General features: G+C 48.4%; 1 protein-coding gene across 2 annotated transcripts; it reads right to left on the bottom strand.

The window, feature by feature from the left end:
* Positions 1 to 6,903: 6,903 nt before the first annotated feature.
* Positions 6,904 to 11,271, bottom strand: LOC310685051 (protein phosphatase 1 regulatory subunit 3C-B-like). 2 transcript variants are annotated; one of them, XR_014515034.1, is made up of 3 exons: positions 10,776 to 11,271; positions 7,544 to 8,857; positions 6,904 to 7,458 (listed from the first exon to the last, which is right to left on the bottom strand). XR_014515034.1 is itself a non-coding variant. In XM_083456641.1 (2 exons), the coding sequence occupies exons 1-2, from the start codon at positions 10,787 to 10,789 to the stop codon at positions 7,954 to 7,956; spliced, it is 918 nt and encodes a 305-aa protein (XP_083312767.1). In that variant the 5' UTR covers positions 10,790 to 11,271; the 3' UTR covers positions 6,904 to 7,953. The 2 variants fall into 2 exon arrangements, 1 of the variants encoding a protein (XP_083312767.1); XM_083456641.1 differs by having other exon boundaries at positions 6,904 to 8,857.
* Positions 11,272 to 13,099: the final 1,828 nt, after the last annotated feature.

The raw sequence follows: 13,099 nt of genomic DNA, 5'->3' as shown, positions 1-13,099 counted from the left end.
GATCGTCTTCCAAAGCAACTACTCTATTCCCAACTTAAAAATGGAAAGTGTAATGCTGGTGGTCAACAAAATATGTTTAAAGACTGTCTCAAGGCAAATCTTAAAAAATGTAGTATAAAGACTGACAACTGGGAAACACCGGCCTGCGAGTGCTCCAGTTGGAGAGCAGGCTTTACCAAAGGTGTCATTGGCACTCAAACTCAGGACGCAAGGGAGAAACGTGCTAAGAGGAAGCCACGCTTAACAAATCTGCACCGTGATCAACTCCCACCTGGAAACCAGTGTCCCTACTGTGGAAGGACGTGTGGATCCAGAATTGGCCTCCACAGTCACTTACGGGCTCATTGTTAAAACCGTGTTTATGGAGGACAATCTTACTTGGTTACGAGTGATCGCCAAAGCAGAAGAAGAAGGAAGACATATTAAGGACAATCTGGGGTGAGGATGAGAGCACTATTGAAGGATTAGAAATGGTGCAAAACCAATTTCTCAAGAGACTGTTTTCCGCACCCAAGGGAACAGCATCCGAACTCTTACACATGGAATGTGGATGGCCAACATTAACTGCAAGAGCTATTTGTACTTGGTTTAATTAGCTGAAAAGACTTGTTATGCGGAATTGGTGAACAACCGGTAGTGGAAATCTAACACACAATATTATTTGAACTCTTTATTATTTCCCTAAAATAGAGGAGATTATATCTACAGACAAATGCCAACTAAGGGATTGGTGCCACTGGACAGAATCACTACATGATCTGCAAGCAACTAAATTCTCTAAATGCTCTCCTTGGTTCCCTCTTCTAAAAACAATCCATTTTAGAGCCAGTTACCTGTCAAATCTCTGGCCAGCCTCACTTAGATTTGCTTTTGCTTAGCTGCATTTTCAAGTTATGCCCTCCACTGTCCTGGACAGATAATATAACAGGGTACCGTACGAAGATAAGACTCTGAATATGTGGGCATCTGCAGGTGGAAGACATCTTGCACTATTTACTATATTACTATTCACTATACCTTGGACCCAGGAGGCAATTTCTCACCTTACAGGAAATTTGTCTCCCCCCAACAGAGAAGGTCCTATTGCTTCTTGGTGATGCAAATGCTTCAGTGACTCAACAAGTCACCCTTTTTGCTTTGGAGGCCAGAAAAGATCAGAAAGAAGACCCTGGACAATATAGCACTGAACTGTTAGGGAGACGCAGAGATCTAAAGAGAGACCATTATTTGTGGCACGACATCCCTTTTGCTTGTATTTATTTTTTATTCAGATTTGCCATGGCCAATGGCTAGTACAACAACATTTGGACAGGACATATCGAGGACAAAAATGCCTATTGTTTCCCATCCTTGGATGATGTGGCAGGTCAGGTGAGGTAGGAAAAGGCCCGCCCATTGGTCTCTCTAGCAACCTCTTAGGGCATGCAAATAGCAACCCAGGCCAGTACCATAAGCAAGGGACTGGTTTGACTGGTTGAGCGGGTTTCCTCTCATGAAATCTAACCCCACATACACAGGATCTCAGGTTTGGAAGGGACCCACAGAGGCAATCCAGACTGACACCCACAAACCTGTAACAATATGCTACTCTGATTAGCAAAACAAGTTGCTGTTGTTTTATTCCAAAAAACTGAAACATTTTCCACACACAAAAATAAACCTTTATTAATCACAGTTGTATGTGTGTGTCTTTCCTTGAGCCAAGCTGATCAGAATATTTCTGGTATAGAATTTTTGCATGCTTTTCAGGGCATTAGAGTGGAAGAGGATGGGCAGATTTGAGCTACGGCAAACATCCCCCATGCAGGTCCCACTGAAATGAGTGGCAGCTGTGCAAGAGCATGGTCAAGCTTTGACCCAGATCCTGTTCATTTCCATAAGGCTTGCCCTGGGTTGTGATCCTCTTGAATTAGTTGGAGGTGTCTGGATTTTCCAGCACCAATATTTGTCTCTGCTCTGGCTGCAAGCAAACCTCGGAGGATCAGGCTGCGACATTTGTGCAGGCTGATCCTATGCATGTTTCGTTGCAAGTCACGCTGAAGTTAACAGGCATTACTTCCATGGGCACCAGACTGCAGCAGGAATGGGGAACCTGTGGCTCTCCCAATGCTGGACTCCAACCCCCATGAGCTCTAGCCAGGGAGACTAATGCTCACGGAATGATGGGAGCTGGAGTCCAGCAAACTCAGGAAGGTAGTCACAAGGCCATAGAATTGTAGAGTTGGAAGGAGCCTGAGGGTCATCTAGCCCAACCCCAATCCTTGGGCTCCAGTGTTGTTCACACAGGCCCATTACATTTCATCCAGTAAAACCCATGGTTAGCAAATCATCACCATGGAGAAACCACAAGCGTAAGAAAATGGGCCCCTTGGTATAATAGTTTAAGGCAGGGCCCAAGCAGGACACTCCACACCCACCCACCCAGTCTGTGGCTGTTGTGCATGCCCAGACTTCGGTGGGATGTTTCTGGGAGGCATTTATTTTTTGCCATCTTAGGCTTCTGCTAACCTTAGGTAAAGGTAAAGGAATCCCTGACCATTAGGTCCAGGCGTGACCGACTCTGGGGTTGCAGTGCTCATCTCGCTTTATTGGCCGAGGGAGCCGGTGTACAGCTTCTGGGTCATGTGGCCAGCATGACTAAGCCGCTTCTGGTGAACCAGAGCAGAGCATGGAAACGCCGTTTACATTCCCGCCGGAGCAGTACCTATTTATCTACTTGCACTTTGATGTGCTTTCGAACTGCTAGGTTGGCAGGAGCAGGGACCGAGCAACGGGAGCTCACCCCGTCGCGGGAATTCAAACTGCCAACCTTCTGATCGGCAAGTCCTAGGCCTTAGGATGGCCCAAATATACCAATACTCCTCTCTTGTTCTTCAGCAGCCTCAATTTGGCTACAATCTTGTCAGCAATAATCACTACATGAGGTCACAAGTCGAGGGAGACATGATGTCACAGAATCCAAAAGGTAGCCAGAATCCAAAAGGTAGCCCTGCACATTGGCATCTGTGTGCAGGAAAATGTGCTTTTATTCAGGATTGTATCCAGTGCTGGTCCTACTCAGAGTAGACCCATTGAAGTTAATGGACACTGTTGGACAAATTTGCCCCAGGGATCTTCCCCAGAGGTAGTCAATTGCTCTGTGTCAGGCAAAACCACAAGTTGTTTATTCTCGAGACAGCGCTGCACGGACAACCCCCCACTCATGCTGCAAAGAGGGAGGGCACCGTCCTATTTACATCACAAGTACTTTATACCCTAAAGCCTGTCCAAATTTCTCTTCTACAATCTCCTATTGGTTAAGAAATTGAAGTTTACAGACTTCCCGGTCCGCCTATTACATATTTTATCCTTGATATGTACCCCCACTGTTACATACATCACATGTTCATGTTAATTAGCTATAGCTCCACCAGGGGCGGTTTGACTAATATTCATAGCCCTTTTAATCATGCGCAATGCCTTTCTAACTGTTCTCTTCCATTTTTCCTCATGATATTGAGTCACCCACAGACTGTCTAATACAGGGGTCAGCAATTTTTTTTCAGCAGGGGACCAGGCCACTGTCCCTCAGACCTTGTGGGGGGCCGGACTATATTTTTTTTTGGGGGGGGGATGAACGAATTCTTATGCCCCACAAATAACCCAGAGATGCATTTTAAATAAAAGGACGCATTCTACTCATGTAAAAACATGCTGATTCCCGGACCATCCACGGGCCAGATTTAGAAGGCGATTGGGCCGGATCCAGCCCCCGGGCCTTAGTTTGCCTACCCATGCTCTAATACCTTTTGGCTACTCTCAGCAATTTCTATACTTAATGTATTACATATTACCACGAGTTTCCTCTGTCTTTGCAATGCAAACAGTTACAACAGCAAGGTGAGGCATGGTTGCTTCTGCTAAGCCTTTTCTTATCCATTTATCCCACAGACATGAATAACTTAGTGGGTCTACTCTGAGTAGAACTTAGATACTGCCTATAGTGGTCTTAAAAGAAAAAGAAAAAAAACTCATTACCTGAGATATGTCATAATGTGCTTCAGTGCTTTTTTTCTGGGGGGACGCATAACGCCCAAACATTTCGTGAATCTTTGTACTTTTGTCCATTTACTGTATTTATTTTTCCTGATTTGAACTATAAAATGGTGATTTTCTTTAGTCAAAATGTTGTTGTTTTTGTTGTTTAGTCATTCAGTCGTGTCCGACTCTTCGTGACCCCCTGGACCAGAGCACGCCAGGCACTCCTGTCTTCCACTGCCTCCCACAGTTTGGTCAAACTCATGCTGGTAGCTTTGAGTCAAAATGAGAGTAACCCTAAACATTTTTTTTAAAGAAAAAAAAAGCACAAATTGCATATACAGTATTCAATGATGCCAAATTAAAAGGTGTCAATTTTTTCTCCTAAATCTGTTTAAACTGCCTTTCTATTTTTTTGGCAGACTTTCTGTTAAAGAATCCACCTCAGCTTGGGCCAGACCTTTTACTCTGTGGTTATTGCCAAGTTAAAATTGTACTATGTATTCGTCTGGTACAAAATTCCTTGCATGTAGAAAAATAGCACATCAAGAAGTAGCTTATATTATGTGCTCTCTCTCTCTGATGTACTACTTTACTAATTGCAGGGAGGCCTGATTTGTTTTGTCTTTACACAGGGAAAGTTTAAGAAACACATTGAACTGACTCTGCTTAGTCTGCCAACTCATTCTGCAGCATGTGCAGACTGGACTTTCCTGTGTACCTCTGTTGTAGAGCCCCTGCTTCCAAGGCATGAAATGCCTGTATGTTCTTCTAAACTAGGGGCATAGCTCAGTGGTCCAGGACCTGCTTTTCATGCAGAAGGTAAGCTCCCAAGTCGATTCCCCAGCATCTCTGGCATGGAGGCAGCAGATGCTGCTGTTTGTAGATGCCCACTGCAGTGGTCCCAACTCCACCTGCTGTGGAAAGGACCACGCTTGCTTCCAGGAGCAGCTGCAGAGACAAAATCTCCTCTGCAAGAAAGGCTTTCCTTCTAAACGGCCTCCCTTGGCTTAGGGGAATGCAGATGTCAGTTCTGGTTTGCCACTTTCCCCATCATGTCACCTGCTAATCACAGCGGCAGAGGACACAGGAACGAAAAGGATTTGAGTTCCATGACGCAGGCACAGGAAATCCAGGTTTCTTGAACCAGATTAATGGCCAGCTTAAGATGAAAGAGCTAAGAAGGGCATACAAAATCTGGAAAGAGACTCTGGTCACTGCCAACCTGTTTATTGAGCATTCGTCCTGATTTGCTTCCACAAATCTGTGGGGAGGTTGCACAATGTATGCTGTTTAGGGAGCAATCATTCTGATTTGTTTGTGGAGAGATGTCACATCTATACCTTCCAGTGCATGTCCCCAACACTTTTCTTAGCACAAAAATCTATGGCTGCAGGGAGTGGGTTTGCTGCGCAAGAACTCCAACTCAACTGCAGTTGCACAACCTGAACTTGTTGGTGCGCAAGAGAAGCCCACCCACAAAAGAGCAAGAGTCTGAAACAGCCTCATCATTTTGGAAAGTTCCTTTTGCCAGCATTCGCCAACTTGCCTTATGCAGTCACCTACAGAGAACATGTTTAGCACAGAGCCTGCCTGGATGATCCCAGGTTCTAGTAAAGCGAGAGAGGGACGGACGACTTCTTTCTAAGCACCACGAATAAATGCCAAATCACAGAGGGGTGGCTTATTCAGACTTTCTCTTGTGCTGTGTTTCTAGGCACAGGTCTGTGCTTTAAAGCTCCCTGTCAGAGTGCTTTGTTGTTTTTTTTTGCCTCTGTGCTTTCCCTGTGAAAACCCACTCTTTGCAATTCTATGAAATGACAATCCTTGAGCCACTCTGGGAACCTTTGGGCTGGAAGAGTGGGATATGAAAGATTTAAATCTCTCTCTCTCTCTATGTCCCCCCTTGCTTGCCTTGTTTCTCAACTAAACAGCCACAAATGTACCCTTTCCTCACAGACAAGTCAGAACCCTGGAATTGTAGAGTTGGAAGGGACCCCGGCAATGCAAGAATCTCAACACATGGCCCCCATCCAGTGCAAAACCATACTGGACCTTGCTTAGCTAGCAGCTTTATTGCTGCACCACTAGGGAGGTCATAATAGTGGCACCATAAGGTAAGGAGAGTAGTTCAGCAGAGGTGACAGGATCATAGCAGGTACAGAGGATTTTGCCTTCTGCCTTGCTCGAGGGCTTCCTTGCAGAAGGGGCATAGATAACTCAGTGGTCCATCTAGCTTGTTATTGTCTACATACAGTGTTTCCCAAACTTGGGTCACCAGCTGCTTTTGGACAATTCCCATCATCCCTGACCAATGGTCTTCTAGCTAGGGATGATGGGAGTTGCAGTCCAAAAACAGGCTGGAGACCCACGTTTGGGAAGCACTGGTCTACAATGACTGGTAGCAGCTTCCCAGGGTTGCAGGCAGGAGCCACTTCCCAGCTGCACCAGGGTATGGCAGGGGTTTAACCTGGAGCAGATGCTGTTATCACTGAGCTGGGAGGAGGCTTCTGAGATTGGCAGTGTGGCCCCTGCTTGGTACTGACCGCTGGCACCAGTGCTTGCAGCAAGCAGGGGAAGGGCTCAGCACCCCTTTCTCGGCCCCTGCTCCTTTGCCTACACCACTTTCCTGCCCCCCACTTTCTCAGAAGACACAGGTTGTAACACAGAGACCTGCTGCCATCACACCTGGTTACACCCCCCCCCCCCCCGTTTGTGGGATTTCAGCTGTACTTCCAGCCACTGGGGCTCAAATCCAGCCAGGGCCACATGGAGAGCAAGGCACACCTTCCCAGGATGGCTTAGAAGCACCTCCTAAACCATTGCTCACTTCAAGGGAAAAGGAGTTGAGTTGCAGTCGCCAGACCAGCAGCATCACTCAGGGTCTACACAGGAACAATATTTAATGAACAATTTGACATTTACATCAGCATTGTGCAGCACAAGATCCTATGCACATTTACTCCTGATATCAGTCCTGCCAAAGGGACTTACTCTCCGGTAGGTGCATGTAGCGTTGGAGATATTAGACGTGCAAAGCTCTTCACGTGCATAATCCTTACAACCACCTGGTCAGGTAGGTCAGTACCTTTATTGCAATATGGGGAGTCAGGGTTGTCTGTGTGTGTGAGAGAGAGGCAGACAGAAGTCAGGGGCACAGAATCTCTGAACCAGGGCCAAAACATGGCCTTCCCAGCCTCTCATTCTGACCTTCAGGATTCTCTGCAGGTCAGAACCCTTCTCCCCACCCACTATTGGCCGTCTTTGAGGGTTGTTGCCTGGCTGGAATGTGTCCTTGAACTTGCTTGATATTATTAATAATAATTTATTAAATTTACATTCCGCCCTTGCTCCCAAGGCTGGAGGGCAGCAATGACAAAGGATGGACAACAGACGGGGTTGTATGAGGGTATGTAGAAATTGGGACATTTTGTTGCACTTCTGGCCCCAGATACCAATGGCATGTAGACCATGGAAAGTTCCCTGGAAGGGAATGAGGTCCTTGTGCAGGAAAAAGCTCCCCCACCCCTGATCTAAGAATGGCCTGCAGGGCGAAGAACCAATATGGCTCTATGACGGTCCTAGGCAGTTTTTCTAATCCATGCTGATGAAACCAGGCAAGCCTCCTCCCAGATAACCGTCCATTTCCCATCTGCAGTGGAATAATTGGGAGAGCATGCTTTCTCCTTGACCTGCACCTGCGATTTGGCCAGCTTCTGGCCGTCAAAGTCTCTCTGGTGCAGCCAACCCCAATTCTGCCATGAACCTCAAGAGCTTATGGCTTGGTTGCAAATGAAGATCAAATTGCACACTGCCAAAGTATAGACTCGGCATGTGGCATCGGCCACAGAACAGTCTTTGCAAGAGCTGCCAGGAGAGCAATGGGTCAGAGTCATGATCTGGAGCTCAGCTGAGAGAGCTCAATCCAAAGCATCCCTACCAGTAGGCTTGGTCATCGGAGCGCCTCCAGGTGTGCAAGCGAGAGAGGACCAGAGCGGCAGCACGAGAGGTGCCCAGGGGCTCGCCAGCCGTGAAGGTGCCCTTTGCCAGACGGGAGAGTGCATTGGGAGGGGAAGGACCCATTACGGGGCGGATTCTGTAATTCTTCCCGTGGTTGTTGTCCCAGTAGACTTTCTGGCCACAGTGGAAGGAAACACAGAACTCAATATTCCCGCAAGGAGCTGGTGCCTTTGGTAGGGCCACCTCAAAGGAGAAGACATCCGTGTCGGTGAGGCCATATGTGTTGGGCATGTACTGGCAACAGACATCGCGGAAGCTCCTCCATGAATCAAAGGTGATGCGGATGTACACTTTCTTCTCAAAGCTGATGTTTCTGACTTTGATGGTCCCTGAAAGGGACTTCTCCTGGATCACACAGTTCTCCAGAGACACACAGCTGCTTTGCAAGCGGTTGCGAAAGGCTAAATAATCAGCAGAAGGTTGGGGAAAATCCAGCATGTATTTTTTCGTCTCAGGACGGGAGCCACGTAGCTTGTTCCGGAAGTTGGTCAGGTGAGACAGAGCTTGGTGCAAATCACACAGGTCCTCCTCAATCTTGGAGAAGATCCGGACAGCCGTGAGTGAAAAGCCCTTCATGTCGGCAAAGACCACCTTCTTCTTTTTCTTGCCACGGCAACCCTTGATGGCGTCTCGCCTCTCGCCTTCCAGGCAGTTGTTCAGGCAAGGGCGCAAAGGCTGGTGCCCAAGACCCTCCCGCAGCTCCTCGTAGGAATCCAGCAGCTTGCGAATGGGAGGGGTGTGGCTCAGGCAAAGCCTCATGGCCCGATCGACGGAGGTGGCTCGGGGCCCCATCGCCCGCGTGCTGAACACCTGGAAAAGGCTGGAAGCCGGAGAGGGAGTTAGGGACTCACGTGGAAGCACCTAGCCAGGATCAGAGACAGCACAAGTCTTGGCGTGACTTATTCCCCCTCAACATAGAGATTATTAATATACATATTCGGGGCTGATAACTCCACACAGATGATGTAGTAGAGAATGTGAGCATCCATTTCACTCTCAATACCTGTGATTGGAGGCTGGTGCATGCACACAAAAGCCTTCAGGCAGATATACAAGTACCAAAATAGCAGAAAAGCAAGTTTGCAACCACTCAGGGCCCCTTCCAGACATTTGTTGTTGTTGATTTGCAGCTTTCTTCTGCAAGATGCCACTGATGCAATAATAGCACATCAATGGTGGATTTATACTGGACTGTTCACACATTATTCAGCTTTATTATCTGTTCTGCAATTCTTCCGCAGTGTTATCACATTCTAGTTGTCTGGAAGGGCACTCTTGTACTGCAGCAGAACAAAAGAAGGACAACAAACAACAACAACCCTCTGGATATTTGTGGTATGTAAAGTTACAGGTTTTCAGTAGGAAGTTACCCATGTTAGATTTTTTTTAGGTGGAGGTGTCAAGGATTGAACCTGGAATCTTTGGCATGTCAAGCTGGCACTCAACCACTCAGATACCTTCCTATTTTGGCTATATCCCTGTGTTTCGCCCCAGAAGATCAGGGCTGCCTCACGCTGTTTTATCTATGTGGTAGATGCCAGCCCAAGGCCAACCAGGGAGCGGGGATTTGAACCTGGGTTTTGCCAGCAGGGATCACACCAAGGCACCAGTGTCACTGCAGCTGATAAAGTTAAGCTTACTTGCACCATGGCTAAAGATCACAACAAAATCAGTGGTCAGTCTCTAAGGCTGCACACACAACACCTGTTTAAAGCACACCCACACCCAAATCCTGATAACTGTAGTTTACCTTCCACAGAGCTATAATTCCCAGCACCCTCAACAAATACAGTTCCCAGGATTGTTTGGGGTGGGTGCTTTAACTTTATGGTGTGCATGCAGCCAAATAAGGGAAACCCAGTGCTATCTGTCTTCAAAGGGCTACTTCTCTTGTGCCTTTAGCAGATTCTTGATGCCCAGAACTCAGAAGAGGCTCTTTGCAGCACAGAAATAAGCTTGACTCCCTGCTAAAATCTACACTGCAAGTCCCCTTAAAAGACACAGGGTGCAATGTTCCATGGGGAAGTTGGTGACCCCATCACCAATCCTACCACCTCCTCCCCTTATAAGGAGCAAATGCTTTTTTATTGAATTCAGCTCCCGACCTGGATGGTCAGACCGGCAACATTTCCACCTCCGAAAGCAACAGGGCTCTTCCTAAGAGTGGCTTTACCAAGAAAACCTGGAGGGGGTCCCTCCAACACGCCTCCAGCATTTGAGCGTTGCCCATTCTCCCCTCTTGCCGGCTCAACCCCCAATTTACACTGAAGTAGAAAGACAGTCCCGTGACCCAGAGGAAGCTGCCGTAGACTGAGATGATTACTTAATTTATTCAGTTAATTCGATTTATACCACAAAGTGCTATTAATATCAGTGTAGCCAATCTGGCTCAGCAGCCTCAGTTCCAGCCTTCACCAACCTGGCGCCCTCCAGATGTAGTACATTTATTTATATCCCACCCCCCTGGGTCAGCCCAGAGGCGTCTCCCAGAAAGGCTTCCCTCTCCACTCCAGGGCTCGGTTCCAGACCTAACGGGAGCTGCCAGGATCTGAACTGGAGCCTTTCCGCCTGCTGCCAAGCAGGCACCCCTGGGGGCCGCAGCGTTAGGAAGGGGAAAGTTGCCTCCATGGGAACCCAGTTATGGGCAGAGCTCAAGGGGAGAGGCTGCAGCGCCTGAAAAAGCGGCGCGCCCCAGACTGCTCCCCTTTGCGCGCGTGTCCCGTTCCCACGACACTCACTCTCCGCAGCTCATCGCGCCGCCTGCAGCCACGGTCCCGGGTCGTGGGCTCGAGGCGCTCCCGAAATGAAGGAAGGAAGGAAGAAATGAATGAAGACGCTGGAAAGGGAGGAGGAGCCGATGCCTGCGTGACCACGCCCCCACCGCTCTGGCCACGCCCCTCCACCTGACCCAACTCTGCCACGTGCGCCTGGCTGGGCGGGGAGGAGGAGCAGCGGAGGCCCCTTGTGAGCGTTGCCCAGCGCAACCCAAAGCGGCTTACAACCAACCAGACAGGTAACAGACAACCCACAACGTGGTTTGCATGCAAAAGCAAACCCCAGAGCACGTGCAGAGTGCATTTCCATAAGCAGCGAGGAACTTGCAGCTAAGGCTCCAAATCGTGGGCTGGGGAGGGAGAGGCTCTGCTCCCGAAATGTATCACCAATACATTTCCAAAGGGGCAGGCTGGTTTCGCAGCAAAAAAACAGACGGACAGCTAGCCAAGGAGTAGTGCCACAAATACAAGCACGTTTATTATGGCAAAAGCGTCCGCGGGTCAGAATCTGCAGGGGATGCCAGTTGGATTAGACTAGAGCGTCAGAGAGGGACCTGGGAGATCAGGGCTCAGATCCCCACTCTTGGCCACAAAGGTCACCGTGTGACCTCTGGCCAGTCACTGCCTCTCAGTCTAACCTGCCTCACTGGGTTGCAGTGGGGATTAAACAAAGAGAACCGGGTATGCCACCCTGGAGAAAAAGCTGGGGTGTAAATGTGATAAACACAACAAACAGCTCCCTTTCCACCTAAGTTTCCCCTAGCTGTAAAATGGGAGACAGTGCAAAAACAGGGCATGGCCTTTTGTGTGCTTTATATTTTCATATGAAATTAAGCAGCAGGAGGCAGCCCATGGCCAGCAGTTTGCTTTGCTGTGATAAGTGTAGGAAGTTGTGGGCCAGATGGAGGCTGGGCTGTTTAAAAGATCTGGAGTGGGGGGGTGTGTGTGTGTGAACTTTAAGGCAAGGGCTGCAAAGAGCCACAGAGGGGTGCAAGCTCAGAATTCACCTGCAGTTTTCCTCCACCCTTTGCCTCGCATGCAAAAAAGTGGCAACCTTATTTGGAAACTGAGTCACAGGGTCAGGGGAGTCTATTTGCCCATAGGCAACCTCCTGCGGCCCCATGCCAACAGGTGTAAGCTCCCACCTTGCTGCAGCAGACATACCAGCTGTGCAAAAATGAGGTTTGTGGCACCAATGCCCATTTCTCCATCCTGGCAGGAAAGTGGCAGTTCAAGGACACTTATCAGCTGGGCAAAGGCCTTTGAGGGTATGGAGCAGGGCTAGAGTGAGGCATGGCCTGGGGACTGTCCTGAGGGCCAGGCAGACCCTCTGGAGGGCTGCATTTGGGGCCCAGGCCCCCACCTCCTTAGTATGAAGCATTGCATTGCCAAAGCCTGGAAAAGAGGGGGACACCTTTGTTTAGGAAATTTTATATACTGCTTGGGATGTACAGGGTGTTAGCAGAGGGGTAGTATTTCTGGTGGGGGACACATCCTGCTACTTCAGCAGTAGTTTGCCCACCTTTGGTTCCCACCCTGCACTTAGCTCTCACCTGTGGCTCCTAGAAGCTGTCGTGTCAGAAGGGGACAGCAGCCACAGCTGGGTCTGGCTTGGACTGCCTGGCTAAACCAGGTGAGGGGATCTGATGGGATTGAGCAGATGAGACCAAGGACTCAGCTATACAGCTGCAAACAAAACGTTTTAAGTGCAATATGCTATGAGACACTAGATGGCGATAGTGAGCCTTACAGAAAATTCAATGTATTTTCAAAAATGCTTTTAAAAAAAGCATTTTCATGTTTTTATATGTGCAGATTCCACCCACGAGTGGGTCCAACAGGCAAGAAGGCAGTTTTTGCAAGTGCTGCAGAGGGAAGTGAAGGGCAGATGGAGCTCATCCCATCGCCCAGCTGTGAGTCGTGAAGGCTGCTCCCTGCAAGGCCCTTTCCACCTGGCCTGGGGGTGGGGCCCAGACTCACCAGCCCCACTGAAGAGGCTCCTCATGAGGCCGGAGGAACATCACGATGCCTGGCAACAAATCCCACTTACTGGATTCTTCTGCCCCATCTTTTTGTGCCTGCCAAACAGCCGTGTCATGCTTATAATATTTTATTCTCTTGTTAACTATGCTGTTTTAAATGTGCATTTTATATTTGACTTCACTTAGCAATGTTTTCTTTTGAAATGGTTAAGGTTTTGTTTTTTGTTAACTTTGTGTTAAATATGTATTCTGTAGTTGACCTGCTTTGTAATGTTTTATTTTGAAATCTTTGAGATGGTATATTGG

The sequence above is a fragment of the Podarcis tiliguerta genome (assembly GCF_965153285.1).
Source record: "Podarcis tiliguerta genome assembly, chromosome: 8".
Lineage (NCBI taxonomy): Eukaryota > Metazoa > Chordata > Lepidosauria > Squamata > Lacertidae > Podarcis > Podarcis tiliguerta.
Note: the sequence above shows the minus strand (reverse complement) of the source record. Positions and strands in the feature narration are given on the sequence as shown.